The sequence below is a fragment of the Phacochoerus africanus genome, chromosome 2 (genome assembly GCF_016906955.1).
Source record: "Phacochoerus africanus isolate WHEZ1 chromosome 2, ROS_Pafr_v1, whole genome shotgun sequence".
NCBI classification, from domain to species: Eukaryota; Metazoa; Chordata; class Mammalia; order Artiodactyla; family Suidae; genus Phacochoerus; species Phacochoerus africanus.
In genome coordinates this window covers 89,849,712-89,874,807 of record NC_062545.1, presented here as the reverse complement: position 1 = coordinate 89,874,807, position 25,096 = coordinate 89,849,712, and the positions used below count along the sequence as shown (strand labels likewise).

The 25,096-nt window shown below is 43.9% G+C and overlaps 1 protein-coding gene across 4 annotated transcripts in view; it reads right to left on the bottom strand.

Annotated features, from left to right (window-relative positions):
• The window catches only part of IMPG1 (interphotoreceptor matrix proteoglycan 1), a 148,860-nt gene that overhangs the window by 8,850 nt on the left and 114,914 nt on the right, over positions 1–25,096 (bottom strand). For all 4 annotated transcript variants that reach the window (XM_047763585.1, XM_047763592.1, XM_047763599.1 and 1 more), the window contains one exon: positions 9,454–9,619. In XM_047763585.1, the coding sequence (XP_047619541.1) occupies positions 9,454–9,619 (166 nt within the window). The remainder of the gene's footprint in view (positions 1–9,453; positions 9,620–25,096) is intronic.

Here is a 25,096-nt window from a genome sequence, read left to right as displayed (position 1 = left end):
GCCACAGCCATAGCAATGTGGGATCCAAGCCATGTCTGTGACCTACACCATAGCTCACAGCAATACCAATTCCTTAACCCACTGAGTAAGGCCAGAGATTGAACCCATATCCTCATAGATATTATTTGGGTTCTTAAGCTCTGAGCCACAACTGGAACTCTGAAATCTTCATTTTTGCTTGAGCCTTTAAAATATTTTCCAGTTCCTTGTTAAAATTCTCACTGTGTTCATCTATGCTTTCTCTAATTAACTGAACATTTTTATTACCAAACTTTTAAATTCTTTATCTGGTACCTTGTTTGTTTCTGTTTCATTATTTATTTTTGTCAGGGTTTTCCTCTTGCTCTTTCACTTGAAAACAGTTCCTCTGCCTTTTCATTTTACTTAGATTTCTATGCCTCTATGAATTTAGTGGAACCTATTGGAGTCTGGAAGGGGTGTTCTTATGTGGGGACATCCCTAAGCAGACTGTCTATGCCCAATGCCTTTGGTGGGAGAGCTGGATTTGATGTGGATACAAGTCACATCCTTCCTAGGGGTGTGCTGGCAACTATCACCTTGGGGGATGCTGGGGTATGTGGCCACAGATAGAGCTGCTAGAGCTGGAGCCACGTGTGAGGTGGCCTCTGCTGTGCTCAGTGGTCTTCACTGCCCTATGGAGGTGGGATTGAATCCCAAGCTGCTGGAGCAGAAGCACTTAGGGCTTGCCTGAGCTGGCTCTGGTCCTGTTCAGTGTATTTCCCCTTGCCCCACACTCTGGCCCTTGCCCTAGAAGGGTGTGTGCTAAAGCCGGGGTGGCCTCGGGGGGTGCTCTTGGTTCATGTTAGCTGCAGACAGAGGTCTGGACTATTTCTGATGTGCTGCCTGTGCAGTGACCTATTGTTGTTTCTCTCACTCTGCTTGGATGCAGCCTGTGGTCCAAATCCCCCTTGTCCCTTACAGCTGATCACTGCCCCCAGCCCCTGCCTCCCTGTCCTGTTGTGGAACCACACAGTATGGCAGGCAGGGCCTACATGGACTCTCAGTATGTACTGAGGTTTGTGCTGTCACGGCCTGGCCAACATCAGAGTTCTAGGTTCTTCTGATGCACTGCTTGAGTGCGTGCTAACAAGGGCTACTGCCACCCCACCCCGACAAGGCCCTGCCCCAGGTCTGGGTCTCCTCAGTCTCCCATGACTGAATCTTCTCCCTGGATGTGGCTGCCCCAGATCTAGTGATGTGCTGTGCTATGGAGTCAGTGCGGCTGGAGCATTGGCTCAACTTGGGCTGGGATGCAAACTGAAGCAGTTGCAGGAACCCCAGCAGCTTCTAAAGCAGAACTTGCTCCACTCTCTCAGTCCTGTCTGGGGCCAAGCCAGAGCTCGTGTTCTCTTCATAGTGGAGTCCAGGCTTCCTACCACCCTCCTGTTAGTTCCAGCTGTCCTCCAACCAGACAAGGACACTCATCTCCCCTGCATAGGACCCTAGGACTGGGACAGTCAACCTGTGGCTCTCACTGCTCACTTTGGGTAGTTTTACTTTTTCTCCCAGTACCCTTCCAGGGGCACAGGTCACAATCTGATCACCTTTCTTCCCTTCCTACTTGATTATGTATATATAGATCTTTCTTCCTTACAGCCTTGGTGGTATAGGCATCTTCCTGCCAGTTTCTACTTAGTTTTCAGTGAGAATTGCTCCACATGTGGATGCATCTTTGATGTGTTTGTGGTCCCTCCTACTCCACCACCCTGATTGATCTTGTAAAGTAATTATTATTATTATTATTATTTTTTGTCTTTTTGCCTTTTCTAGGGCTGCTCCCACAGCATATGGAGGTTCCCAGGCTAGGGGTCCAATAGGAGTTATAGCCACTGGCCCACGCCAGAGCCACAGCAATGGAGGATCCGAGCCACGTCTGCAAACTTCACCATAGCTCATGGCAATGCTGGGTTCTCAACCCACTGAGCAAGGCCAGGGATCAAACCTGCAACCTCATGGTTCCTAGTCAGACTCGTTAACCACTATGCCACAACGGGAACTCTGACGTAAAGTAATTATTGGTAGGTATGTACATACTGCCATTTTGTCCACTATTTTTTGGTTTTTTGGTAGTTCTTGTTTTTTTCTTCTTTTGCTCTCATCCCTTGAGATTTGATGATTATCTTTAGTGTTACATTTGGATTTTTTTCTCTTTTTCATGTATTTATTATAGATTTTTGGTTTATTGTTACCATGAAACATCATGTACGTATAAAATAAGTAAATATTATTTATACAAAATCATATATAAAATAACTATACATATCATTATTTTAAGTTCCTCACTTCTTAAATTCATACACGTTTTAACAACCCAGCATTTTCATTCCCCTACTTCATGTTTACTGTTTTTGACATCATATTTTACATGTTTTTGTTTCATGTATTCCTAAACCACTTACTATGGATGTGATTTTAATACTTTTGTCTTTTAACCTTCCTATTAGCTTTATATGTGGTTGATTTGCTTCTTTTACTGTATATTTGCCTTTATAATGAGATCGTTTTCATAATTTTTATATTTCTAGTTGTAGCCTTTTCTTTTCTGCTTGGAGAACTCCTTTTAACATTTCTTGTAAAGCTGGTTTTGTGGTTATAAACTCTTAGCTTTTGCTTGTCTGTGATGCTTTTGATCTTTCCATCTGAATGAAATGAAATATGAATGAAAACTTTGCTGGGTATTCTTGGTTGTAGGTTTTCTCCTTTTCATCACTTTAAATATATCATGACACTCCCTTCTGGCCTGTAGAGTTTCTATTGAAAAGTCAGCTGATAGCTTAATGGGAGCTCCCTTGTACAGAACTTGTTGCTTTTCTCTTGTTACTTTTAATATTCTCTCATTTTCTCTTTTATTTTTACCATTTTAACTACAATTTGTCTTGTGGTTCTTTGGGGATTGATCCTGTTTGCGAATCTATGCTTCCTAGACCTGGGTGTCTGTTTCCTCTCTCAGATTAGGGAAGTTTTCAGCTATTATGTTTTCAAATATGTCCTCTGTCCCTTTAATCTCTCTTCTCCTTCTGGATCCACTATAAAGCGAATGTTAATATCCTTGATGTTGTCTCATAGGTCTCTTAACTTGTTCTCATTTCTTTCTAATCTTTTTTCCCTTCAGCTACAATGATTTCCACTACTCTGTCTTCCAGCTCACTGATCTGTTCCTCTTTATCACCTAATCTACTATTGATTCTTTCTAGAGGAGTTTTAATTTCAGTTATTGTATCTTTCATCTCTGTTTTTTTCCTCTTTATATTTTCTAACTCTGTTAAAAAAACTTCTAACTTCTCGCTTTGTTTATCCAATCTTCTCCCAAATTCTTTGAATATCTTTGTCTTTAATGGGTAGATTGCTTATCTCCACTTCACTTAGTTCTTTGGGATTTTATCTCGTTCCTTCATTTGGAACACATTCATTTTGACTCATTTTGCATAATTGCTATTTTTATTTCTAGGTATCTGATAGGTTGGTTAAATTTCTTAATCTTAGGGAAGTAGCTTTTGTAGGAGACATCCATGCATTCAAGCAGCACATGTCCTTCTCGTCACCAGAGCTGAATGCTCTGGAGGTATCCCCTGTGTGGGCTACATGGGTCCTTCTGTTATGGTGGGATGACTACTATGGATAGTTTGGTAGTTGTGCCTGGGACCCAATCCATTTGGTTTCCATGCTCTGCCTTGTGTAGAGGCTGCCATCCACTAGTGGGTGGGAGCAGGTCACTAGGTGGCTGGCTGCAGGGCTCTGGTGGGTTCCAAGACTAATGCTGGCTCACTGGTGAGTGAAGCCTGGTACTAGGGTGGGTCATTATAGAGCCAAGGGTCCAGGATCTAGTGTTGGCCTGCTGGTAGCAAGGCCAGTTCCTAACAAGGTTGGCCTGGAGGTCCGGGGTGTTCCAAAGCTGGTGTTGGCCCATTCTTGAATGGGGCTGGATCCTGGGTCTCCAAGGTGAATGAGCTGACTGAAGGTTCCAAGGTTCTTGGGGCTGGTGTCAGCTTGCTGGTGGGTGGGCCTATGGCCCAGAGAGGTCTTGGGACTGGTGCCTGCCCACTGGTGGGTGGATTCAGGTCCCAGGTCTCCGACTGCTGGGCTCTGGGGCAGGGGGTGGTGCTTGGAGTTGGTGTTAGCCCACGGGTAGGTGGAGGTGTGTCTTGGGGTCTCAGGGTGGTTGTGGACTCAGGGGTCTTAAGGCAGCCAGCCAGGTGGTAGGTGTGTCTGTGTACCCACCTGACTGGTTGTTTGGCTCGGGCTCAGGTGTCCCAGCGCTAATGCTGACAGACTGGTAGATGGGGTCAGGTCCCAGCACTAATAGTCTAGAAAGAAGACTCAAAAATGGCACTTGGCAGCACCCATGTCCTTGTAACACGAGTTTCTCAAAGTGGCCACTGCTGATGACTGTGTCCCCAGAGTGAGCTCCAGTTTCCTCAGGCCTCTCCAGGAGGGTCTCCAACATTGGCAAGTAGGTCCGACGGAGGCTCCTTCCAAACTGCCTCCTCTTCTCTGGGTTCCAGAGCATGTGAGATTTTCTGTGCACCCTTTAAGTGTGGAGTCTCCATATCCCACAGCCCTCTGGCTGGACTGAAAGTAAGGTCTCCTGGGCCTTCAAGTCCAAATGTTCCGAGGGCTCATCTTCTCAGTAGAGGACCCCCCCCCCCCATACCAGGAAGCTCCATATGAGGCTCAGACCCCTTTCCCCTTGTGGAGAATCTCTGCAATTGGGAGATCATCCAACATAAGGTCTGGGTCTTGACTGTACTGTGTCTCTGCCCCTCCTACATGTCTCATTGTGGTTCCTTCTTTATATCTTCAGTAGTATGAGATCTTTTGCACTAGGTTCCATTCTTTCTCATCAACAATTGCTCTGTAAATACTTGTAATTTTGATGCCTGTAACAGCAGGTGAGCTCGGGGTCTTCCTATTTGGCCATTTTGGCCCTCCAAAGCCAAGCAATCATCTTAATAAATGTTTAAATCTGTGGTTAAGTCTTTTTTAGTTTGCCATCTGATCCTAATACCAGTACATTGTCAGAGTCACATAAATGCTGGCATCCTGTGATGAGCAGTGACTGTCAGGAGTGGGAGCAGGTGTCAGAGTCACATAAATGCTGTCATCCTGTGATGAGCAGAGACATAAATACTGGTATCCTGTGATGAGCAGTGACTGTCAGGAGTGGGAGCAGGTGATGTGGGGTCCAGGAGAGATGTGCAGGGTGCCACTGGGTGCAGGTTTCTCTCCAGTGAGAGTCTGTCTGAAGCAGCTTGTGGTACCAGTGGGGTTCCTCCTCACAGGAGGACATCAGGGCTTAATATGTCACATTTAAAGGGCAATCTTTGGAGTTCCCTGGTGGCCTAGTGGTTGTTGGTAATCTTAATCATCCTCATTCTTGAGTCAGAAAGACCACGTTAATTCTGGGTTGTCATAAGAGAGGTCAAGAGAGCAAAGCCCAAAGTGATGTTAATGGTTCAGGAGCCAGTGTTGTCTCTGCCGTGGCTTGGGTCACTGCTGTTGCTCCCTGACCCGAGTACTTCCACATGCTGTGAGCACAGACAAAATAAAAATAAAAGGGACTCTAATCAAGAGGTTGGAAAGAGCAGCATTGGGGAGATGTGGGGGATTCCTCTCTTCTCCCCACAAAGAAATTGAATTTCTATCCTTCCTTCTCTCCTTTCTTCTTGTGTTCCTTCTCCCCCTCCTTTCTTCTCCCTCCCTTCCTATCACCCAGGATCTGCTGGTGACTAGCACTCGGATGCTCAAACATGTCTGGTGAGTTTGAAAGGGTGCACAGGGGACCTCATGCCTGTGTGTCAGTATTGTCCCCCAGGCAGGCCAGGTCAAGAGAGTAGATACAGCAAACCTTCCTAGAGCTGTTCACTTCCAGATCACCTTATGCTTGGCTCTGCTGATCTCACTTATGACAACCTGGTGTCAAAGTGGTCTTTCTTACTCAAAAAGAGGATGATTAAAATTACAAATTGCCTAGCCATCTGAAACAGGAAATAGGGTTAAAATCAAAACAATTCATTATTAATAAAAGCCACATGCAACCCCCTTCTCCTTTTTCATTGACCCTTTCTTCCTCTCCTCCCCTCTTTCTTTTAAATTACATAAGAGAGACATGAATATATTATCATTATTAAAAAATTTGGACCCCAAATCCACTCCTTTCCACTGTTAACTGGTATCATCATTAAATGTACCCATTATTCCACATATTTTCCATGGTTTTACTTACATATTAGATTGAACCACACCAAATTGCCAATATTTGGTGATTTCTAACTGACAAAATGACAATTCCATATGGTTGAACCTAATGTAAGTACATATTTTTGTTACTGATATAACATGAACTAGATCTATTATGCTAAAATTTATTTTTTTTTAATTTTTATTTTAAGAAAATATTTTATGGCTGCATCCATGGCATATGGAAGTTCCTGGGCCAGGGACTGAATCTGAGTTTCAGGTGAGACCCACACTGCAGCTCTGGCAATGCCAGATCCTTTAACTCACTGTGCGGGGCTGGGGATTGAACCTGCACCTCTGCAGTGACCTGAGCCACTGCAGTTGGATTCTTAAGCCTTTTTTGGGGGGTGGTGATGGGTGGTGCTGCACTAGCAGCATATGGAAGTTCCTAGGCCAGGGGTCAAATTGGACCTGCAGGCACCGGCCTCCACCACAGACATAGCAATGTGGGATCTGAGTCATGTCTATGATCTATACCACAGCTCACAGCAACCCTGGATCCCTAACCCACTGAGCAAGGCCAGGGATTGAACCTGCATCCTCATGGATACTAGTCGGTTTTGTTACTCCTGATCAACAATGGAGTCTCCCATGGAATTTCCTTTTCTTATTTAATGAAATATTCTGTCCTCCACCACACACCCCCTCCCATAGCATCTCTGGTAGACTATATTACTGTTTTTAACTGCTATGTTCCATAATGAATAATACAGCACACTATGGATTTCTCTTTTCCTCTAAAGTTGGGCTGTGCAATTATTTCATGGTTCAAAGCAATGATGCTATGAATGTTGCAAAGTGCAATAATTTTTGTAGGGATATTTTTCTAAAAGTAGAGTATCTGATTCAAATTTAAAATTTTATAGCTATTGACAAATTTCTCTTGAAAAAAATGTTTTTCAGAATTCCTGTTGTGGCTCAGTGGAAATGAATCGGACTAGCATCTGTGAGGACACAGGTTTGATCCCTGGCCTCACTCAGTGGGTTAAGGATCCATCTTTGCCGTAAGTTTTGGTGTAGGTTGCAGATGTGGCTCAGATCTCATGTTGCTGTGGCTGTGGCTTAGGCTGGCAGCAATAGGTCCTGATTTGATCCCTGGCCTAGAAACCTCCATGTGCTGTGGGTGCGGCCCTAAAAAAAAAAAAAAAAAAGTTTTCCAGTTTATACATTCACAATCACAAGCAATGCTTGATAGAACTAGTTTTCCCTGATATTACCCACAGTGGATGTTATCAATCTTCTTTTGCCAAACTCATGAGTAACAAATGACATGTTGTTATTGTTCTTAGGTTTCCCTGATTACAGTGAAATTGACCATCTTCTGTTTGTCTGTCATTTGGATTTCTTCTATGATTTGTATCTTTGTATTATTTTCTCTTTTTTTCTTTTCTTGCAGTATATGGAAGTTCCCAGGCAAGGGATCAAATCCAGAATTGCCAAGAGCTGTGGTGTATGTCGTAGACATGGCTCTCATCTGGTGTTGCTATGGCAGTGGTGTAGGCCTGCAGCTACAGCTCCAGTTTGACCCCTAGCCTGGGAACTTCCATATGCAACAGGGGATCCCCTAAAAAAAATATAAATGTTTGTTAAAATACATTCCCTGACATATAAGGCATTGCTGGGGCTTATATATGTTCTACTGATCTATTGTCTAGGTCTGTATCTATCTTAGTGCTTTAAGTATTATTATTTTGTGTATTTCTACATTATAGAGAAATCTCCCCATCAATGTACTTCAACACTTTCTCTTGTCCATTTTTATCTCCAGGGGAAATTTATGGAATGTCAAAATCCATAAAGAATCCAGTCAGGATTTTAAGTTGGAGGAAAATGGACAGCATCAGCACAATCCTCCATGACCTGAATAGATATTCTGTGTTCTGTGTTCTTTGTAGAGATGCTTTATAAATGCAATTCCTATCCCCCTTGCAGTCACTCAACAGGGGGCTTTATTAGTCTCATTATTCAATGAAAAACTGCAAGTTCAGAGAAGTTAAGAAATTGTTCTAAAGTCACTTGATCAGTAAACAGCTAAGCCAACTTTTTTTTTTTTTTTTTTTTTTTTTTTTTGCTTTTTAGGGCTGCACCTGAGGCATATGGAAGTTCCCAGGTTAGGGGACTAATCGGAGCTACAGCTTCCGGCCTACACCACAGCCACAGCAACGCCAGATCCAAGCTCCATTTGCAACCTACACCACAGCTCATGGCAACGCTGGATCCTTAACCCACTGAGTGAGGCCAGGGATTGAACCCGCAACCTCATGGTTCCTAGTTGGATTTGTTTCTGCTGTGCCATGATGGAACTCCCTAAACCAACATTTTAATCACAATTTGACTCCAGAATATTGCTTCTTAAGCACTCTTGGGTCATGGTCTTTAAAATGTTAATGCCTTAAAGGAAGAGGGTATGTTTCATTAAGAAAAGGGCTAAGTCTCTCTGGTTTCATTTTAACCGTGGAAGCAGATGGCCATGAGTCCTCCTGGTGGGAAATTAGGGGCCGTGGCACTCATGAGTAATGAGGCAGTGAAAAACCAGGGTGATCTAATAAAGACTGGGTGTGCTGAGGAAACACGCGGGTGTGTGCAACTGGAGGCCTAGGACTGGAGCGGGCAGGACAGGCTGGAGAGAAGCCTTCTGAGGGCAGAGGCCACGGGCAGACCTCGTCTGGGTGTCACAGAACCTGGAGAAGAATTAGAACCCTCTAGCATCCCTGATTGTTCGTGAGGCCACCTAGGCCTGAAAGTCTGGTTCCTGAAGAAAAGGCCAAATATATCTCAGATCCTTTTCCTCCTACTTCATTTTATTTTTTTGTCTTTTTAGCAAGGCACCAATGGCATATGAAGGTTCCCAGTCTAGGTGTTGAATCGGAGCTGCAGCTGCTGGCCTACACCACAGCCACAGCAATGCCAGATCCGAACCGTGTCTGTGACCTACACCAAAGCTCATGGCAACACCAGATCCTTAACCCACTGAGCAAGGCCAGGGATCGAACCTGCATCCTCATGGATACTAGTCAGACTCGTTTCTGCTCAGCCACACTGGGAAATCCTTCAGAAACTCTTATTTGGGAGATTCTTGTGCTCACTCAAGTTTGAGCACCATGGGTTTAGAGGACTGTATGGATTCATCTGGCTGATATTGCAGAAGCATGGGTAATGAATTCTTGGGTCTGTCTGTCAGGGTGCTGAACCCACCTGCATGGTGCTCCCTGTCCTGGGATGTCCTCACAGTGCTCTCCTGGGGCACAGGGTCCTGGATACCCTGCTTGGCAGCGACACTCTGCCTCCTGGGTCCACTCATTCCTCACACACTGGGCAAACTCGCCACAGGCCAGGAATTTGCAGGGATCTGCTCCATCAGCTGTAAGAAACAGAGCAAATTTTATTGGTGCACGGAAGCAGGAGTCAAAGACCAGAGACCAAATAGATTTTCCATCACCTGATTTTGGTGTGAGGAGGTTATTAAACTGTGGGGAAGAGTGGCATGAAAAGAGAACCACGCATTTGTGTCTTTAATAAATGAGTTTATAGATACAGATAAGATATTTAGCTCCAAATAGAATTATGTACAAGCTGGTGTGCATCAGAATCATCTAGAGGTTTTATAAAACACGGACTCCTGGGCTGCACCCTGAGTTTCTGATGCAGGAGGTCTGGAGGTGAGAATTTGTATTTCTAAGGCACTAACAAGCTAACACTTAAAAAATTCTCTAATGCAGGTTGTGTTGAGGTATCTGACCTGGAGAACACAGTTTAATAACCACTTCATAAGAGAATTAAAATTTTTTCCTGGGTGTATATCTGGAAGAGATGAAAACTCTAATTTGAAAAGATCCATTTACCCAAATGTTCACTGCAGCACCAAGCACAACAGCCGAAATATGGAAGCTTCCCAAGTGTCCATCAAGAGAAGATAAAGAAGATATGGTACATATATACAGTGGAATACTACTCAGCCATAAAAAAGATGAAATAATGCTATTTGCAGCAACATGGATGGACTAGTGATTATCATACTAATTGATTATCATACTAAGTGAAGTAAGTCAGACAGAGAAAGGCAAATATCACATGATATTACTTATATGTGGAATCTAAAAAAATGATACAAATGAACTTATTTACAAACAGAAATAGACTCAAAGACATAGAAAACAAACTATGGTTACCAAAAGGGCAAAGATGGGGAAGGATGAATTGGGAATTTGGGATTAACAGATATTCAAGCCTATATATAAAATAACAAGGTCTTACTATATAGCACAGGGAATTATATTCAATATGTCATAATATATAATGGAAAAGAATGTATAAAACAATCACTTTGCTGTACACCAGGAACATTGTAAATCAACTGTACTTAAATGTAAGTTTTTTGTTAGGATTTTTTTGAAGCATTTTTTGGCAGCAATGAATTGGTAAATTTATATATTTAAGGTCAAGGATATCTTTTTTTTAATATTTTTTTATTTTTATTTTCCCACTGTACAGTAAGGGGGTCAGGTTATCCTTACATGTATACATTACAATTACATTTTTCCCCCAGCCTTTCTTCTGTTGCAACATGAGTATCTAGACAAAGTTCTCAATGCTATTCAGCAGGATCTCCTTGTAAATCTATTCTAAGTTGTGTCTGATAAGCCCAAGCTCCCGATCCCTCCCACTTCCTCCCCCTCCCATCAGGCAGCCACAAGTCTCTTCTCCAAGTCCATGATTTTCTTTTCTAAGGAGATGTTCATTTGTGCTGGATATTAGATTCCAGTTATAAGTGATAGCATATGGTATTTGTCTTTGTCCTTCTGGCTCATTTCACTCAGTATGAGATTCTCTAGCTCCATCCATGTTGCTGCAAATGGCATTATGTCATTCTTTTTCATGGCTGAGTAGTATTCCATTGTGTGTAGTATTCCATTCCATACCACATCTTCCAAATCCAATCCTCTGTCAATGGACATTTGGGTTGCTTCCATGTCTTGGCTATTGTGAATAGTGCTGCAATGAACATGCGGGTGCACGTGTGTTTTAAGTAGAGTTTTGTCCGGATAGATGCCCAAGAGTGGGATTGAGGGGTCATATGGAAGTTCTATGGATAGATTTCTGAGGTATCTCCAAACTGTTCTCCATAGTGGCTATACCAGTTTACATTCCCACCAACAGTGCAGGAGGGTCCCTTTTCTCCACAGCCCCTCCAGCACTTGTTATTTGTGGATTTATTAATGATGGCCATTCTGACTGGTGTGAGGTGATATCTCATGGTAGTTTTGATTTGCATTTCTCTTATAACCAGCGATGTTGAGCATTTTTTCATGTGTTTGTTGGCCATCTGTATATCTTCTTTGGAGAAATGTCTATTCAGGTCTTGGTCAAGGATATCTTATAAAGTAGTAAAGTAGTCCTTTTTATGGACAATTTTGAGCACTCAGAATGATTTCCTGATTTTAAAAATCTCTTTTTCTCAAAAAGGAATCCTCCTACACTGTTGGTGGGAATGTAAATTGGTGTAACCACTGTGGAAAACAGTATGCATGTTCTTCAGAAAACTAAGGATAGAATTAGTCTATGATTGGAGTTCCTGTCATGGCTCAGGGGTTAACGAGTCTGACTAGGAACTATGAGGTTGCAGATGCAGCTTGGATCCCGCATTGCTGTGGCTGTGGTGTAGGCTGGCAGCTACAGCTCTGATTCGACCGCTAGCCTGGGAACCTCCATATGCCGTGGGAGTGGCCCAAGAAATGGTAAAAAGACAAAAAAAAAAAAAAGAATTAGTCTATGATTGACCAATTCCTGGTGATAAAGCCAGCCAAAACTATAATTCAAAAAGATATATGTTCATAGTATACCCCTATGTTCATAGCAGCACAGTTCACAATAGCCAAGACATGGAAACAACTTAGATGGCCATCAACAGATGAATAGATAAAGAAGATGTGGTACATATACACAATGGACTACCACTCAGCTATAAAAAGAATGAAATAATGCCATTTGCAGCAACATGGATGATCTAGAGATTATCATACTAAGTGAAGTCAGTCAGAAAGAGAAATATAAGTACCATATGATATCACATATATGGAATCTAAACTATGGCACAAAGGAACCTATCTACAAAACAGAAACAGACTCAGAGACATAGAGAACAGACTTGTGTTGCCAAGAGTTAGGAGGTTGGGAGCGGGGTGGAGTGGGAGGTTGGCATTAGAAGATATAAGCTACACACAGAAGGGACAAACAACAAGGTCCTACTGTATAGCACAGATAAATATATTCAATGTCCTATGATAAACCATAATGGGAAAAAACACTGTGTTTGTATATATAATGTATAACTGAATCAATTCATTGTCCAGTAGACATTAACACAACATTGTAAATCAACTATACTTCAATTTAAAAAAAAATCTCTTTTCTCTCAGCCTCTTGCTGATCCCTAAGTCCCTAATGTTAAAAGTTCTTTCCTTTGAAAAATAGACCTCTGATCTCTGTTCTTTTTTTTTTTTTGTCATCAATTGTTCTGTTTTTCTCTCTTCCTAATTCTGTAGGATTGTGTCACATTTTTTGTAAAGTGCATTACACATCAAGAGAACCTCAGACAGGAGTTCCCTTCGTGGCTGAGCAGAAACAAGTCTGACTATATACATGAGGATGCAGGTTTGATCCCTGGCCCTGCTCAGTGGGTTAAGAATCTGGCGTTGCCATGAGCTGTGGTGTAAATCACAGACTCGGCTTGGATCCAGCGTTGCTGTGGCTGTGGTGTAGGCTGGCAGCTATGGCTCTGATTTGACGCCTAGGCTGGGAACATCCATAGTTTTTCTTTTCAGGGTGTGCCCCCCCCCAAAAGAACCTCAGACTGTTTAGCTCTGGAAAGTCTGCGACCCCTTCCACCCCTTCTTGGTCTCTTTAGAATGAGGCTCTCAGGTGGAGAAGCAAATGGTCTGCAACCCCATGTGCTGGTGGCAGACCCAAAAGAGGCCTCTGGTCTCCAGCTTATTGTTTTTTCTGCCCGGAAGAGTTTCCTGCTGAATCGCATCAGCCATTTACCCTTAAGATTATTTTTTCAATAAGCATCTTACTTATGTCTCTGAAGCCACTCTTCCAAGAAGCCTAGGGGAAAGTAAGGCATATACACAGATTCTTCAACACGAGTAGCCCAGTATCTTGTCTAATAGAAGAATTCTTCTTCTTCTTTTTTTTAAATGGCCACACCTGCAGCATTTGTAACTTTCTGAGACAGAGATCAAATTGGAGCTGTAGCTGCAGGCCTACACCATAGTCACAGCAATACCGCATCCAGGAGCTGCATCTACAACCTACACAGAAGCTTGAGTCAAAGCCAGATCCCACTGAATGAGTCTAGAAATTAAACCAGCATCCTTATGGAAACTATGTCATGTTCTTAACCCACTGAGTCACAATGGGAACTCCAGAAGAATTCTAAATGTGAAGATATGGAGTTCCTGTGGTGGCTGGGAAGTTCCATATGCCATGGGTATAGCCCTAAAAAAAAAAAAAAAGACAAAAAAGAGTGAAGATATGTTAGGAAAGAGTATCCAGGAGAGGACTGTCAAACTGTGTATATTTAAAGTGGGTTGCATTTGGACGTGCAAAGGCTGGGAAAGGCATTGCCAGTGGACCCAGCATCAGAGACACAGAGGTGGGACAGCAACAGCCATGTGACAAGGAGGCAGGGAAGCTCAGGGTAGGGGGAGACGAGATTTGTGGATGGGAAGGAAGGGAGATGAGACCAGAGAGGTAAGTTCAGGCTAAACTCCGGTGGGTCTTGAATTCTGTGCTAAGGAACTTTACAGGCAGGCAGGAGCCATGGAAGATTCTGGGGCAGGAGAGGGGCATGATCAGATTGCGGCTTTAGAAAATATGTAGATTTTAGAGGTTTCAGCATTAGCGTTGCTTCAGTGATCATCTGGTCTAGTACTTACCAAGTGAGAACATTTATAGAACTCAAATTCAGCAGGATTTAATGTTTTATCCTAACAAGAAGTTTGGTGGCTAAATAAATTTTTTTTAAAATGCTAGGAAGGAAATAAAAATAATGGGAGTTCCCATTGTAGCTCAGTGGTAGTGAGGCTGACTAGTATCCATGAGGATGCAGGTTTGATCCGTGGACTTGTGCAGTGGGTTAAGGATCTGGTATTGTGGTGAGCTGTGGTGTAGGTCACAGACACGGCTCGGATCTGTCGCTGCTGTGGCTTGGGTGTAGGCCAGCAGCTGTAGCTCCTATTTGACCCTTAGCCTGGTAACTTCCATAGGCTGAGGCCCTAAAAAAAAAAAAAGCACCCTCCACCCCTTGTGCTTCAGCTCCCACACCCTCCCCTTTTGACTCCAGGGAAGGAAAGAGACAGGGCAGTGGGGCTGGGGGGCTGTTGGACACTTGCAGTTAATTAGAATCACAACAGAAGAAGCCATATTTGTATTAATTTGTGAGGCAACTCATACTTGCTTCCACTCTTATTATCTTAAATTTTCCCCTGGGTATTTTGGTGACCCTCTCTACTTTGCACTCTTTGAGGGATGCCTACAACTCTGAGCTTTAGGCAAAGACCGAGAACCAAATGTGGGCTGACTCTGTAGGAGAAAAGAGATCAGCTCAAGACAAATGAAAGTTTAACTAGTAGAAATTTCCTAAGCAAAACTTCCCTATGTTGTTATTTTCTTTGTTTGTTGTGTCCCCAGGACATTTCTCCTGAGAATGATGGACTCACTCATGAATGGACCATACAATTCTTTGCCTCTTCCTGGATCCTTAGCTATGGCCACAGCAACGCAGGATCCGAGCCGAGTCTGCAACCTGCACCACAGACACAGCAATGTAGGATCTGAGCTGCATCTGCGACCTACACCACAGCTCACGGCAACACTGGATCCTCAACCCACTGAACCAGGCCAGGGATCAAACTCAAAACCTCATGTTTCCTGGTCAGATTTGTTTCTGCTGCGCCACAACGGGAACTCCAAGCACATTTTATGTATCAGTTTCTCCCCTGGATTTGCCTACCTAAGACCTTTGCTATGCATTTCAAAGGTCTTGAAAAGGTTGGCACACTGCCTGGCTGAGAAGGAAGTCTCTCAACCCTCTATCATGTGATCAAAAAGTGCTTAGATGACTGTCCCCTGTTGGCAGGGGACACTGGGAAGCGTTTTGTAGTTCAGGTTGAAAGGTTATGGTCCTGGATAGCAAGCAATTTATAAACTCATAGGTCCAGGGTGGTCTAAGCCTGTCTTTTTCAAAGCGTCCAGGTGCACTCATGCTGCTCAGGTCTGAAAACAGTCTCTCCCACCCCGCCAGTCGTTTGAGGGTCCACAGCTCCAGTTTACTGCATGCATCTACCCCTCCCCCAGACGCTCCTGTCACTTGTCCCACATCTTTGGGGCTGTGCATTGATTGCCTTTGTGCCCCGTTCTTCATCGTTCTTTACCGTTTCAGCTCCTTTGATAGGGCCCCGTTTCCTAAGGCACGGTTTCAACTCATGGTGGCTGAAACGTGGGCATCCTTTTGGCTTACCGGGACTAATGGCTTGTTAGATCTATTCTGTGGACCTATTTTTTTTTTTTTAATATTAATGCAATGAAACCGCTAGATGGCGCTCAATAGCAAAAGAAGCGGGAAGAGACTTCGGATGAACTTGGAAGAGCCCAAACTAATTAAAGATCACAGTGCCCAGCGCACCGCTGGAGGGAAGCACGGTCTCCGAGGATTTGGTGGTGGTCGGGGGCACCAGCAGCTCCAGGGACCATTGATAGAGCCGTTATGACTCCGTGATCACCACAGCAGATACGGCCTGGCCTGCTGGGGGGATGTGGTACAAACTCCTGGATCATCTTTGCTCCTTGGAAAGGCAGAGCCAGGGCCCTGGGCTTCCAAGCCTGTTCTTGCGGAGTGACCTCATTTTCCATTAGTGGGCGCTGGGGACCCAGCGGCACTTGCTGCAGCCTGCAGGGCTCACGGGGGAGAGGGGGCGCTTGGGTGCCCTTCCTCCTAACAACCAAGGCTTTGAGGTCCTGGTTTTGTTGGTGGTGTGACCTGGAGTTTGGCACATGCCATCCACCTCTATATGGGATAAATAAAACATGAACCAGGGCAGCTACCGACCCCCAGCACTCCCTGACCTGAGCTCAGGGTGGAGACCAGGAGTGGAGCAACTCTGTGTTTTGGGAAAACTGGAAGAACAGGTCTCCAGGTAGATATTTTTAGGAGAAAATTTTTATGAGCCAAATTCTTGCATCTCCTCATATCTAGTAAAACACTAAAATCCTTCAGTGATGACTGATGTCTGTGACAAGCAGTAAACTTCACGAGACCAGCAGCGAAATTCTATAAAATGTGCCAGCAGCGAAATTCTATAAAATGTGCGCAAGGCTGCATGCACCTCCCCCTTCAGCTTTATCATTTGTATATTGATATTTCCCCCTTTCCTCTTTGAGGTATCTGAAATACTGCCTCTGGGGCTGTAGTTAGTGGACAAAGCAAAAGATGTCAAGGTCAACTGTGAGAACAGCCACTCCCAAGGGTGGGCCAATGAGCCCTGAGGGAACTCAGGAAGGAAGCTAAATCTGGCTGTCAGCTGAAGTGCATATCAAAGGAGTGATTCCAGTAAGCCCAGATCTTTACAACTTCCCATAGAAACTGGTTTTCTGTAAATCTTTATCTTTAAATCTGATTATCTATAAATCTTTGGTTCCTGCTACCTTCCCTTTGTTGCAAAAACTCACAACTCCTAGCTTCCCCCCTTGCCTCCTCTAATCAGTTTCTCAGGGCTACCTAGATGCTGTCTTCCGGGTTTAAGTCCTAGTTTCGGGTTTAAGTCCTAATTTCGACCCAAATAAAACTGAACTCTCGAACTTTCAGGTTGTGTAATTTTTCTTTTTTTCTTTCCTTTTTAGGGCCATGCCCTCGGCACAGGTAAGTTCCCAGGCTAGGGGTCCAATCGGAGTTACAGCTGCCGGCCTACACCACAGCTCACAGCAACACTAGATCCTTAACTCATTGAGCAAGGCCAGGGATCGAACCCACGGTTCCTAGTCGGATTCGTTTCCACTGCACCACGATGGGAACTCCAGGTTGTGTAAATTTTTTAAGTAGACAGTGGGGAGGAGGGGGTGTCATTCCTGTCCTTGGAGCAACAGAAAGTGACAAACCCCATCCCAATCAACGGTAGTTTACAAGGCACAGGGCACACAGCCTAGCCCCCCATACTTTTTCTTTTTACCCCAACATCTATGGCACTTGGAAGTTCCCCCACCAGGGGTCCAATTGGAGATGTAGCTGCTGCTTATGCAGCAGGCAGGGCAACACCAGATCCTTAACCCACTGAGTGAGGCCAGGTATCCAACCACATCTTCCCAGAGACACTGTTGGTCCCCGCTGAGCCACAGTGGGAACTCCCTAGCCCATCATACTTTTAGGGACTCATGAACATGTTTTAAAGTCTTTAAAAGCAGAAGAAAAAAGGGAATAAAATCCCACTCGGATATATTTGTCTCTATACTATTGCAACAACAAAATGTAATTTAAAATATTTCTACAAAGTAATATTAATATTTAAAATTAATATTCATGAAAGCAAAGGGTCTAGAGCCCAGGGGACTCTAATGTAGCCCCCATGTCTGACTGCTCCCTTCTTTAAGGTGAGACCCAATACTAACTCATGGAATCAGTGTAGGAGCATGGGCTATGATGCATTCTTTGATATGGCCATTGATTAACATTTATGGCTTAAGGGTTCCAGGGAGTAACATCCCCACAGGCCTTATTTACTATAGGGCATGTACCTACACCCAGATGGACATTAATCCCTAATCCCTGTGACTCAATTTATGGGAAGAAAAGGGCAAAGAAACTATGAGACTTATGGGACATTTCTACCCCTAAGATCCCTATTGGTTAAGGACTGATATAGGTAAGTGGGCAAGGCCAATGGGAGAAAACCACATTTTTCTGGACCCCATGTTGGTACCCCTCCATCTTTAAGGGATAAAAACTCCTATAAGACAATAGAGAAGGGGGCTCTTTCACCCCCTTGCAGTCCTGGGAGTCCTATAATAAAGACTTTTTTGCTTGCTCCCTGTGTGTCTGTGAAGTTCATTATTTGGCTGTATGAACAGGAACCTGAATTCCGGTAACATCTTTCTGGCATCAACACATGCATGCCACTTAATTCAGTACTTGCTGCTAAGTCCTTAGTCATTTGAATAAATATGGTGTCCTTCTGGAAAGTTCATCTGAGACATAACGAAGGGACCTTATCTTCCACACAGGGGCTTCCCATGGAGCTTATTTCCCCCAATCCTGAGAGCATTCTGGGCTCAGCTGCACTTGCTGCTGAAGTGAACCCTCCAGGAATGCACCTTGGGTGAGTAGAGCTGGTTCTGGCAATAGTTCGTGACCTTGAGAATGTGGATTCGCAGCCATCTTTGGGTCTCACTTTCCCCTTCTATAAAAAGAAGTATTTGAAGTGGCTCAGATATAAATCTCTTATTCTAGATGTCCTCCTGCAAAAAGGCAGCTGAGCTTTAAATTGGGGGCCCCAGAGCTGTTGTGCAATTCAGTGACTAAAAGAACTTTAAAAAATCCTACATTTAAATTCATGATTATCATTTTCTTGTTATTTTATTATTGGCCAAATTTGTTTTGCTTATGGATTATTGCTGAAGGGTAGGGTTGGATGGGGATACTCATTGATATATATTACCCAGGGCCCCGTGCATGGTTGGAGCGTCATACACATCTATGGAATTGAGTAAATTATTCATTGGAGTTCTTCTGGCTTAAAGAGGCAGGCAGTGTGAGAAACCTAGGGTTTGTTTCAATTCTCCACCATTCTCAAGAACAAGCACAACAAGCTCTCAGTAACATTCCAGGGCATACACACTTATCTGGCGCTGTGTGGAAGATGAAGTCCCTTCATTATGTCTCAGATGAACCTCCCAGAAGGGAGGTTATTCAAATGACTAAGGAAGGGAGGCTGAAGAATCATTTTCCCTCTCAGTCATTTTGAATCTGCCAAACAGAGATGTTCTGGGTATGTTGATGTTAGGGCCTGAGTGTCCCAGGATATGGAGGGGGAACCCTAAGAGCAGGGGCTGTGGGAGATGACCCTGCAGCTGGGCTGAGGCTCAGGCTTCTGTGGAGGGTTTGCAGGACTTGCAGTAAGGGGTGGGCTGAAGGGCTTTGGGAGCATCTGAGGGAAGCCCCATGGGGTGGTTCTGGTGTGGAAGGAGGCAAAGTTTGAACCTCTGGAAAGGAATGAAAATTATCCAGTTGTCCAGCTGTACCAGGCTCCCTAATGGAAGCAGGGGTTAGCAGGAGGCACAGGGCTGCAACAGCGGAACCCTAGGGGACCAGCCAGAGATGAGGAGGAGATGGGTTGGGGGAGGCTGGGGAGAGTCTCCAGGATGGAGAATTCCTGAACCTGCCCCAGCTGGGAAGGGACACTCCTAACAGAGTCAATAGTACATACAAAAGGGACATTTGGAAGTTTAGGACTTTTGTTTCTGAGAATGAACTTTTTTTTTTGCATTCTAGAATATGATAAAATATTGTAGGAAATTTCAGTTGGTGAAATGTAGAACCTAACAATTCATTTAAGAGGAGTTAGACTGAAGTATGTTGTCACATTTTCTTTCTTTTTTTTGGCCACGCCTGTAGCTTGCAAAAGTTCTGGGGCCAGGAATCAAACCCAAGCCACAGCAATGAAAATGCCAGATCCTTAACCCATTGAGCCACCAGGGAACTCCCATCGTCATGTTTTCTAAGTAGATTAGACAGCCTCTGCATAGCCAAGAGGAGGGTTGTAGTTTTACTGTTTTTTATAAAGAGGCAGCCAGTAGAGTTGAAGGAAGCACACAAGACTGCCTTTGAGTTCCAACCACAGCACTTGGTGATGGTGACCAGTAAAAGGTTAGCTACTTACACTTTTTTGAGACAGTTTCTCCAACTGTGTAATGGGGAAAATAATAACTTTGAGTTGTTATTTACTAAGATTAAAAATAGTGGAGTTCCCATCGTGACTCAGTGGAAATGAATCTGACTAGTATCCATGAGGATGCAGGTTTGATCCCTGGCCTCACTCAGTGGGTTAAGGATCTGGCATTGCCGTGAACTGTGGTGTAGGTTGAAGACGTGGTTCCGATCCTGTGTTGCTGTGGCTGTGGTGTAGGCTGGCGGCTGCAGCTCTGATTTAACCCCTAACCCAGGAACCTCCATATGCCAAGGATGCAGCCCTAAAAAGACAAAAAATAAAACAGTGTCAGTTAATAGTAGCTATTACTGTTTTTATTGTCACTGTTGTGATGAATGACATCTACCACCGTCTCAGAGCCGGTGACTAAATACGAGTCTTATAAATCATGCACTTTCTGGAGAAAATGAATTTGTTTATCCACATCCTGGCTGGAAACATCTTGGATGCCAGACTGTCATTAATTTCAATGTTTACCATTTACTAGCCTTGAGGCCTGCCTGTTTTTGAGGAGGATGTTTAGGAATTCAGGGACAGAAGCCATTGGCATAAGTTATATGTAGTTTTGCATTTTTAAAATCTTCAACCTGTACCGCTAACTGGCATAAAAGCCCTACATGCTTCTGAAGAATTTTCATAGCAGCCTAAATGAAAGACGACTCTAGTTGCCAGGGATGCTGGCAGAATACTGAGCAAGTCATGATGTATTCTGTGTTTCAGTTGATAAATCGCAGATAGTTCTAACATTGGTTTATACTTTTCAAATCACAGATTCATTTATTCAGGCCATTTCAAAAGGTGAAAGGCAGGCTGTACGCAGCACCAACTGCCTATGGCTTTTCCCTCCACATCTGTGCCCCTTCAGATGCCACCTGGCCTAACCAACTGCTGACCCACCTTTAGAGGACACAGCCAGACATCCCGGTGCTGATCTGAGTATGGAAAGAAGCTCACCTGGAAGTCTCAGGAGGATTTTTAAATCTTTCTTCTTCTCTTTACTCACAAAGCAGTCATGCAATAATATTCTCCCTCCCAGCCTTCTGTCACACAGCACTTTTCCACTCCAACATCAGACACAAGAAAAAGATGTGATTGGATTTTGTTTCAAATTTTGCACGTGGAACTAAGCAATTGTTCTGTCTCAGCATTGCATATAATAAATATGATAAAATTGGGGCCCAGAAAAGAAATGCTATATCCACCGAGACTGACCTAAGAGTCCTTTCAGCTCCATTAAACTTTGCACAGGCTTCCTCCTATTTCCATGACCTGACCTCCCTTGCGGCGTTCCCATTGTGGTGCAGCAGAAATGAATCCGACTAATATCATGAGGATGTGGGTTTGATCCCTGGCCTCGCTCAGCGGGTTAAGGATCTGGTGTTGCTGTGAGCTGTGGTGTAGGTCGCAGACATGGCTTGGATCCCACATTGCTGTGTCTGTGGCGTAGGCCTGAAACTGTGTACCAGGTTTTTGTGTTTTGAAGTAAAAAGCCCTTCCTTTCACCTCCCAGGCCTCCCCTCAGTCTCAAAAGGCTGACTCAAGAGTTAATGATTAGGAAATATTGTCACAGCTAAAAACTAGTTAAAACAGTCCCTTACGTTGTGTCCTGACTTGGCGCACTAACTTATTACCAATGTTTACTTTATAGTTAGTGTTCTATTGCACATAGTGTCTGGTCTTTCACAAATTATCTCTTCCTTGATTAAGTGCTTTCTTTTACTAATGGTTACTTTATAGTTAGAGTTATATTGCACCTAGTGTTTTCTTTTGTAATTGGAACATCCCCTAACACCGCTTCCCTGTGAGCAATCTTTCCAGAGAGAAAGTCATGGAGCGATAACCTGAAGACAACGAGAAACCATCACTGGAGTCACGGATGCTGGATTTGATGACTCAGGAATGATATACAGATGAAGAATAATATAGACACCTTAATCAATAACCTTGTCTTCTGAGCTAAACCTATAAAACCCCTCTTATACCCTCTCAGGACAGGACACAGTTTTGAGGCGTTGGCCTGCTGTGTCCTCCTTTGCCTGGCAAAGCAGTAAAGCTGTTCTTTCTCTTCCTCAAAACTTTTTCTCTGAGACTTAATTGGTGTTGGTGTACAGAGGCTGCATTTTCAGCTAAAGGCAGGCAGCCGTAGCTCTGATTCGACCCTTAGACTGAGAACTTCCATTTGCCATAGGTGCAGCCCTGAAAAAAAAAAAATTGTAAATTCTTCCTCTGCCCCTTTGAGATGTAAACTCCTGGGTTTCTCCAAGAAATGTAATCAACAGGGAAGATAGTGCCCCCTATCAGCCGGTATTGGTCATTATCCTGAATAACCTCCAGAGTAGGTTGGAGCTTTGCTCAATTGCTCAGAGCTGTAGAACAGGAGCTGGACAGGCATGGTGGATTTCTCATTTTTTTTTCTTTTTTCTTTTTAGGGCTGCACCCACGGCATATGGAAGTTCCTAGGCTAAGGGTCGAATCAGAGCTACAGCTGCTGGCCTACACCACAGCTGCAGCAATGTAGGATCCGAGCAGTGTCTGCAAACTACACCACAGCTCACGGTAAAGCTGGATCCTTAACCCACTGATCGAGGCCAGGGATTGAACCTGCATCCTTGTAGATATTAATTAGATTTGTTTCTGCTTAGCCACGACAGGAACTCTGGCTTTCTCATTTTCTTTATCATCTCAGTCTCAAGAGAATGTATCTCTTGCTCTTGCTACTCCACTAGATGGTTTTTATGAAGGGTTCTAACCAGCTCTGAACTGTCAACCTCAGTGACCTTCACCTGTTTTTCACTCACCCAAATGCATCCTTCAGCTGTGGCCTAACCCAGGACCTCCAGGCACCTACTTCACAGGCTAGAGATCAATTCTCCTAATATCCATTTATATAAAACTGCTTTTCCCCCAAATATTGCTGGAGTATTTTTATATCTTTAAGGTACTTGGATTAATGTTTGCCCTTAAACTTTAAAAAATGAATTAATTTACGTGCCTCTTTGGAACTGAAATTGAGCAGGGCCCTTTGAGGCTCCTGAGCATAAGCCTTTCTCTCCCATTTTAGGAAATGGGCCTCATTCAGCCTCTGTGACCTTCCCTGAGTTCCAAAGAGCAAGTTGTTGATAAGGGAAGGGAGAGGATGCAGAAAGCAGTCGAGACAAGAGTGAAGCCTTGGGCCAGGGTCCTGGTTCCCCCTTAAGGAATATACATAATATCTTTGAGCCTTTCTGCAGAACTAAAACCCCTAACAAATGGAAGAACTACTTGATGAATCATCCTTCATTCTCGGAAGAAGGAGGACCACCAGATCCAGGCCTGGGGCCACTAAACACCAACTTTGAAGAATAAAAGCTTGCATCCACCCTTATCTGTGGCCCTGTTCTCCATTCCCAATACTATAAAATCTCCGCTAATTCTCTCTCAAAGGAGGGCACAATCTTTAGGGCATCATCCCTAAAAAAAAAAAAGCTATATTTTTCTCCTTTGCCTCCTGCCTTCTGTCCTGTCTCCGTGTTTCTTTTTCTAGGGCTGCACTTGTGGCATATGGAAGTTCCCAGGCTAGAGGTTGAATTGGACCTACAGCTGCCAGACTAGGAAAGAGCCTCAGCCACAGCAACGCAGGATCTGAGCCGCGTCTGTGACCTACACCACGGCTCACAGTAATGCTGGATCCTTAACTCACTGAGTGAGGCCAGGGATCGAATCCACATCCTCATGGATCCTAGTCAGGTTCCTTCATCACTGAGCCATGAAGGGAACTCCCTGTCTCCGTGCTTCTATTCAGCACTGATGGACACAGGCGGAGTTTCAGCAACAGAACTATTTACATATTTTTTACTAGGTATTTTCTAAAATTTCAGTATCCTATGAATGATAAACTCTATGTTTTTATTTTATAATCTTCAGAATTCTTTAAGTACTTAGTCTGAGGACTTTTGAGATTTACAAAATTTTATTAAAATTTGAAAGATCATAAATCATGGAAAAAAAGGGAGGGAGAAAGAAGAGAACAATAGGATACCAAAGTGATGCAAATAGATTGAAATGGCTTTAAATGAGCTGGTATAAGCAGATACGGTAGGGGTTCCAGGAGAAAGAGAACCATGCCTGGCTTTCCTGACATAAGAAAAGCCATTTTTGGCTGAAGCCTTTTTGTGATCTAAGCCTGGCCACCTTGAACAGGTCTAAGTATTTAATAATCCTTTTTTTTTTTTTGTCTTTTTGCCTTTTCTAGGGCCACTTCTGCAGCATATGGAGGTTCCCAGGCTAGGGGTCCAATTGGAGCTGTCCAGCCACTGGCCTGCGCCAGAGCCACAGCAACATGGGATCCAAGCTGCATCTGCGACCTATACCACAGCTCTTGGCAACGCCGGATTCTTAACCCACTGAGCAACACCAGGGACCAAACCCGCAACCTCTTGGTTCCCAGTCAGATTCGTTAACCGCTGAGCCACGACGGGAACTCCTTAATAATCTTAAGGGAACGAATGAAGGCAGGAATAGACAACTTATCAGTCAAGAAAAATAACAGCAAAGATCACATCAGTTGTAAAGGCTCCCAGTTCTGTTTTAGAGGTAAAGGTTAGCCTGGAGATAACTGGAACCTGAGGCAGGATGAGCTGGAACCACCAGATAAACTGGAACCTAAGGCAGGATGATGCCGACCTTCTCTGACCCTGGCTACTTCACCTAAAGCTTGGACTCAGGTCCCTTCATGAATATGCATGTACCCTTAGCTCAAAACTTGCCCAATTTTGCTGTGGGGTAGGGGAACTGCCACTCTGGTAAAGACCCCCTGTTGTTCTTCTTACTTGCTGAAAATAATAAAGCCTTCCTTTTCTCCATGTTTGGCTTGATTGTGTCTT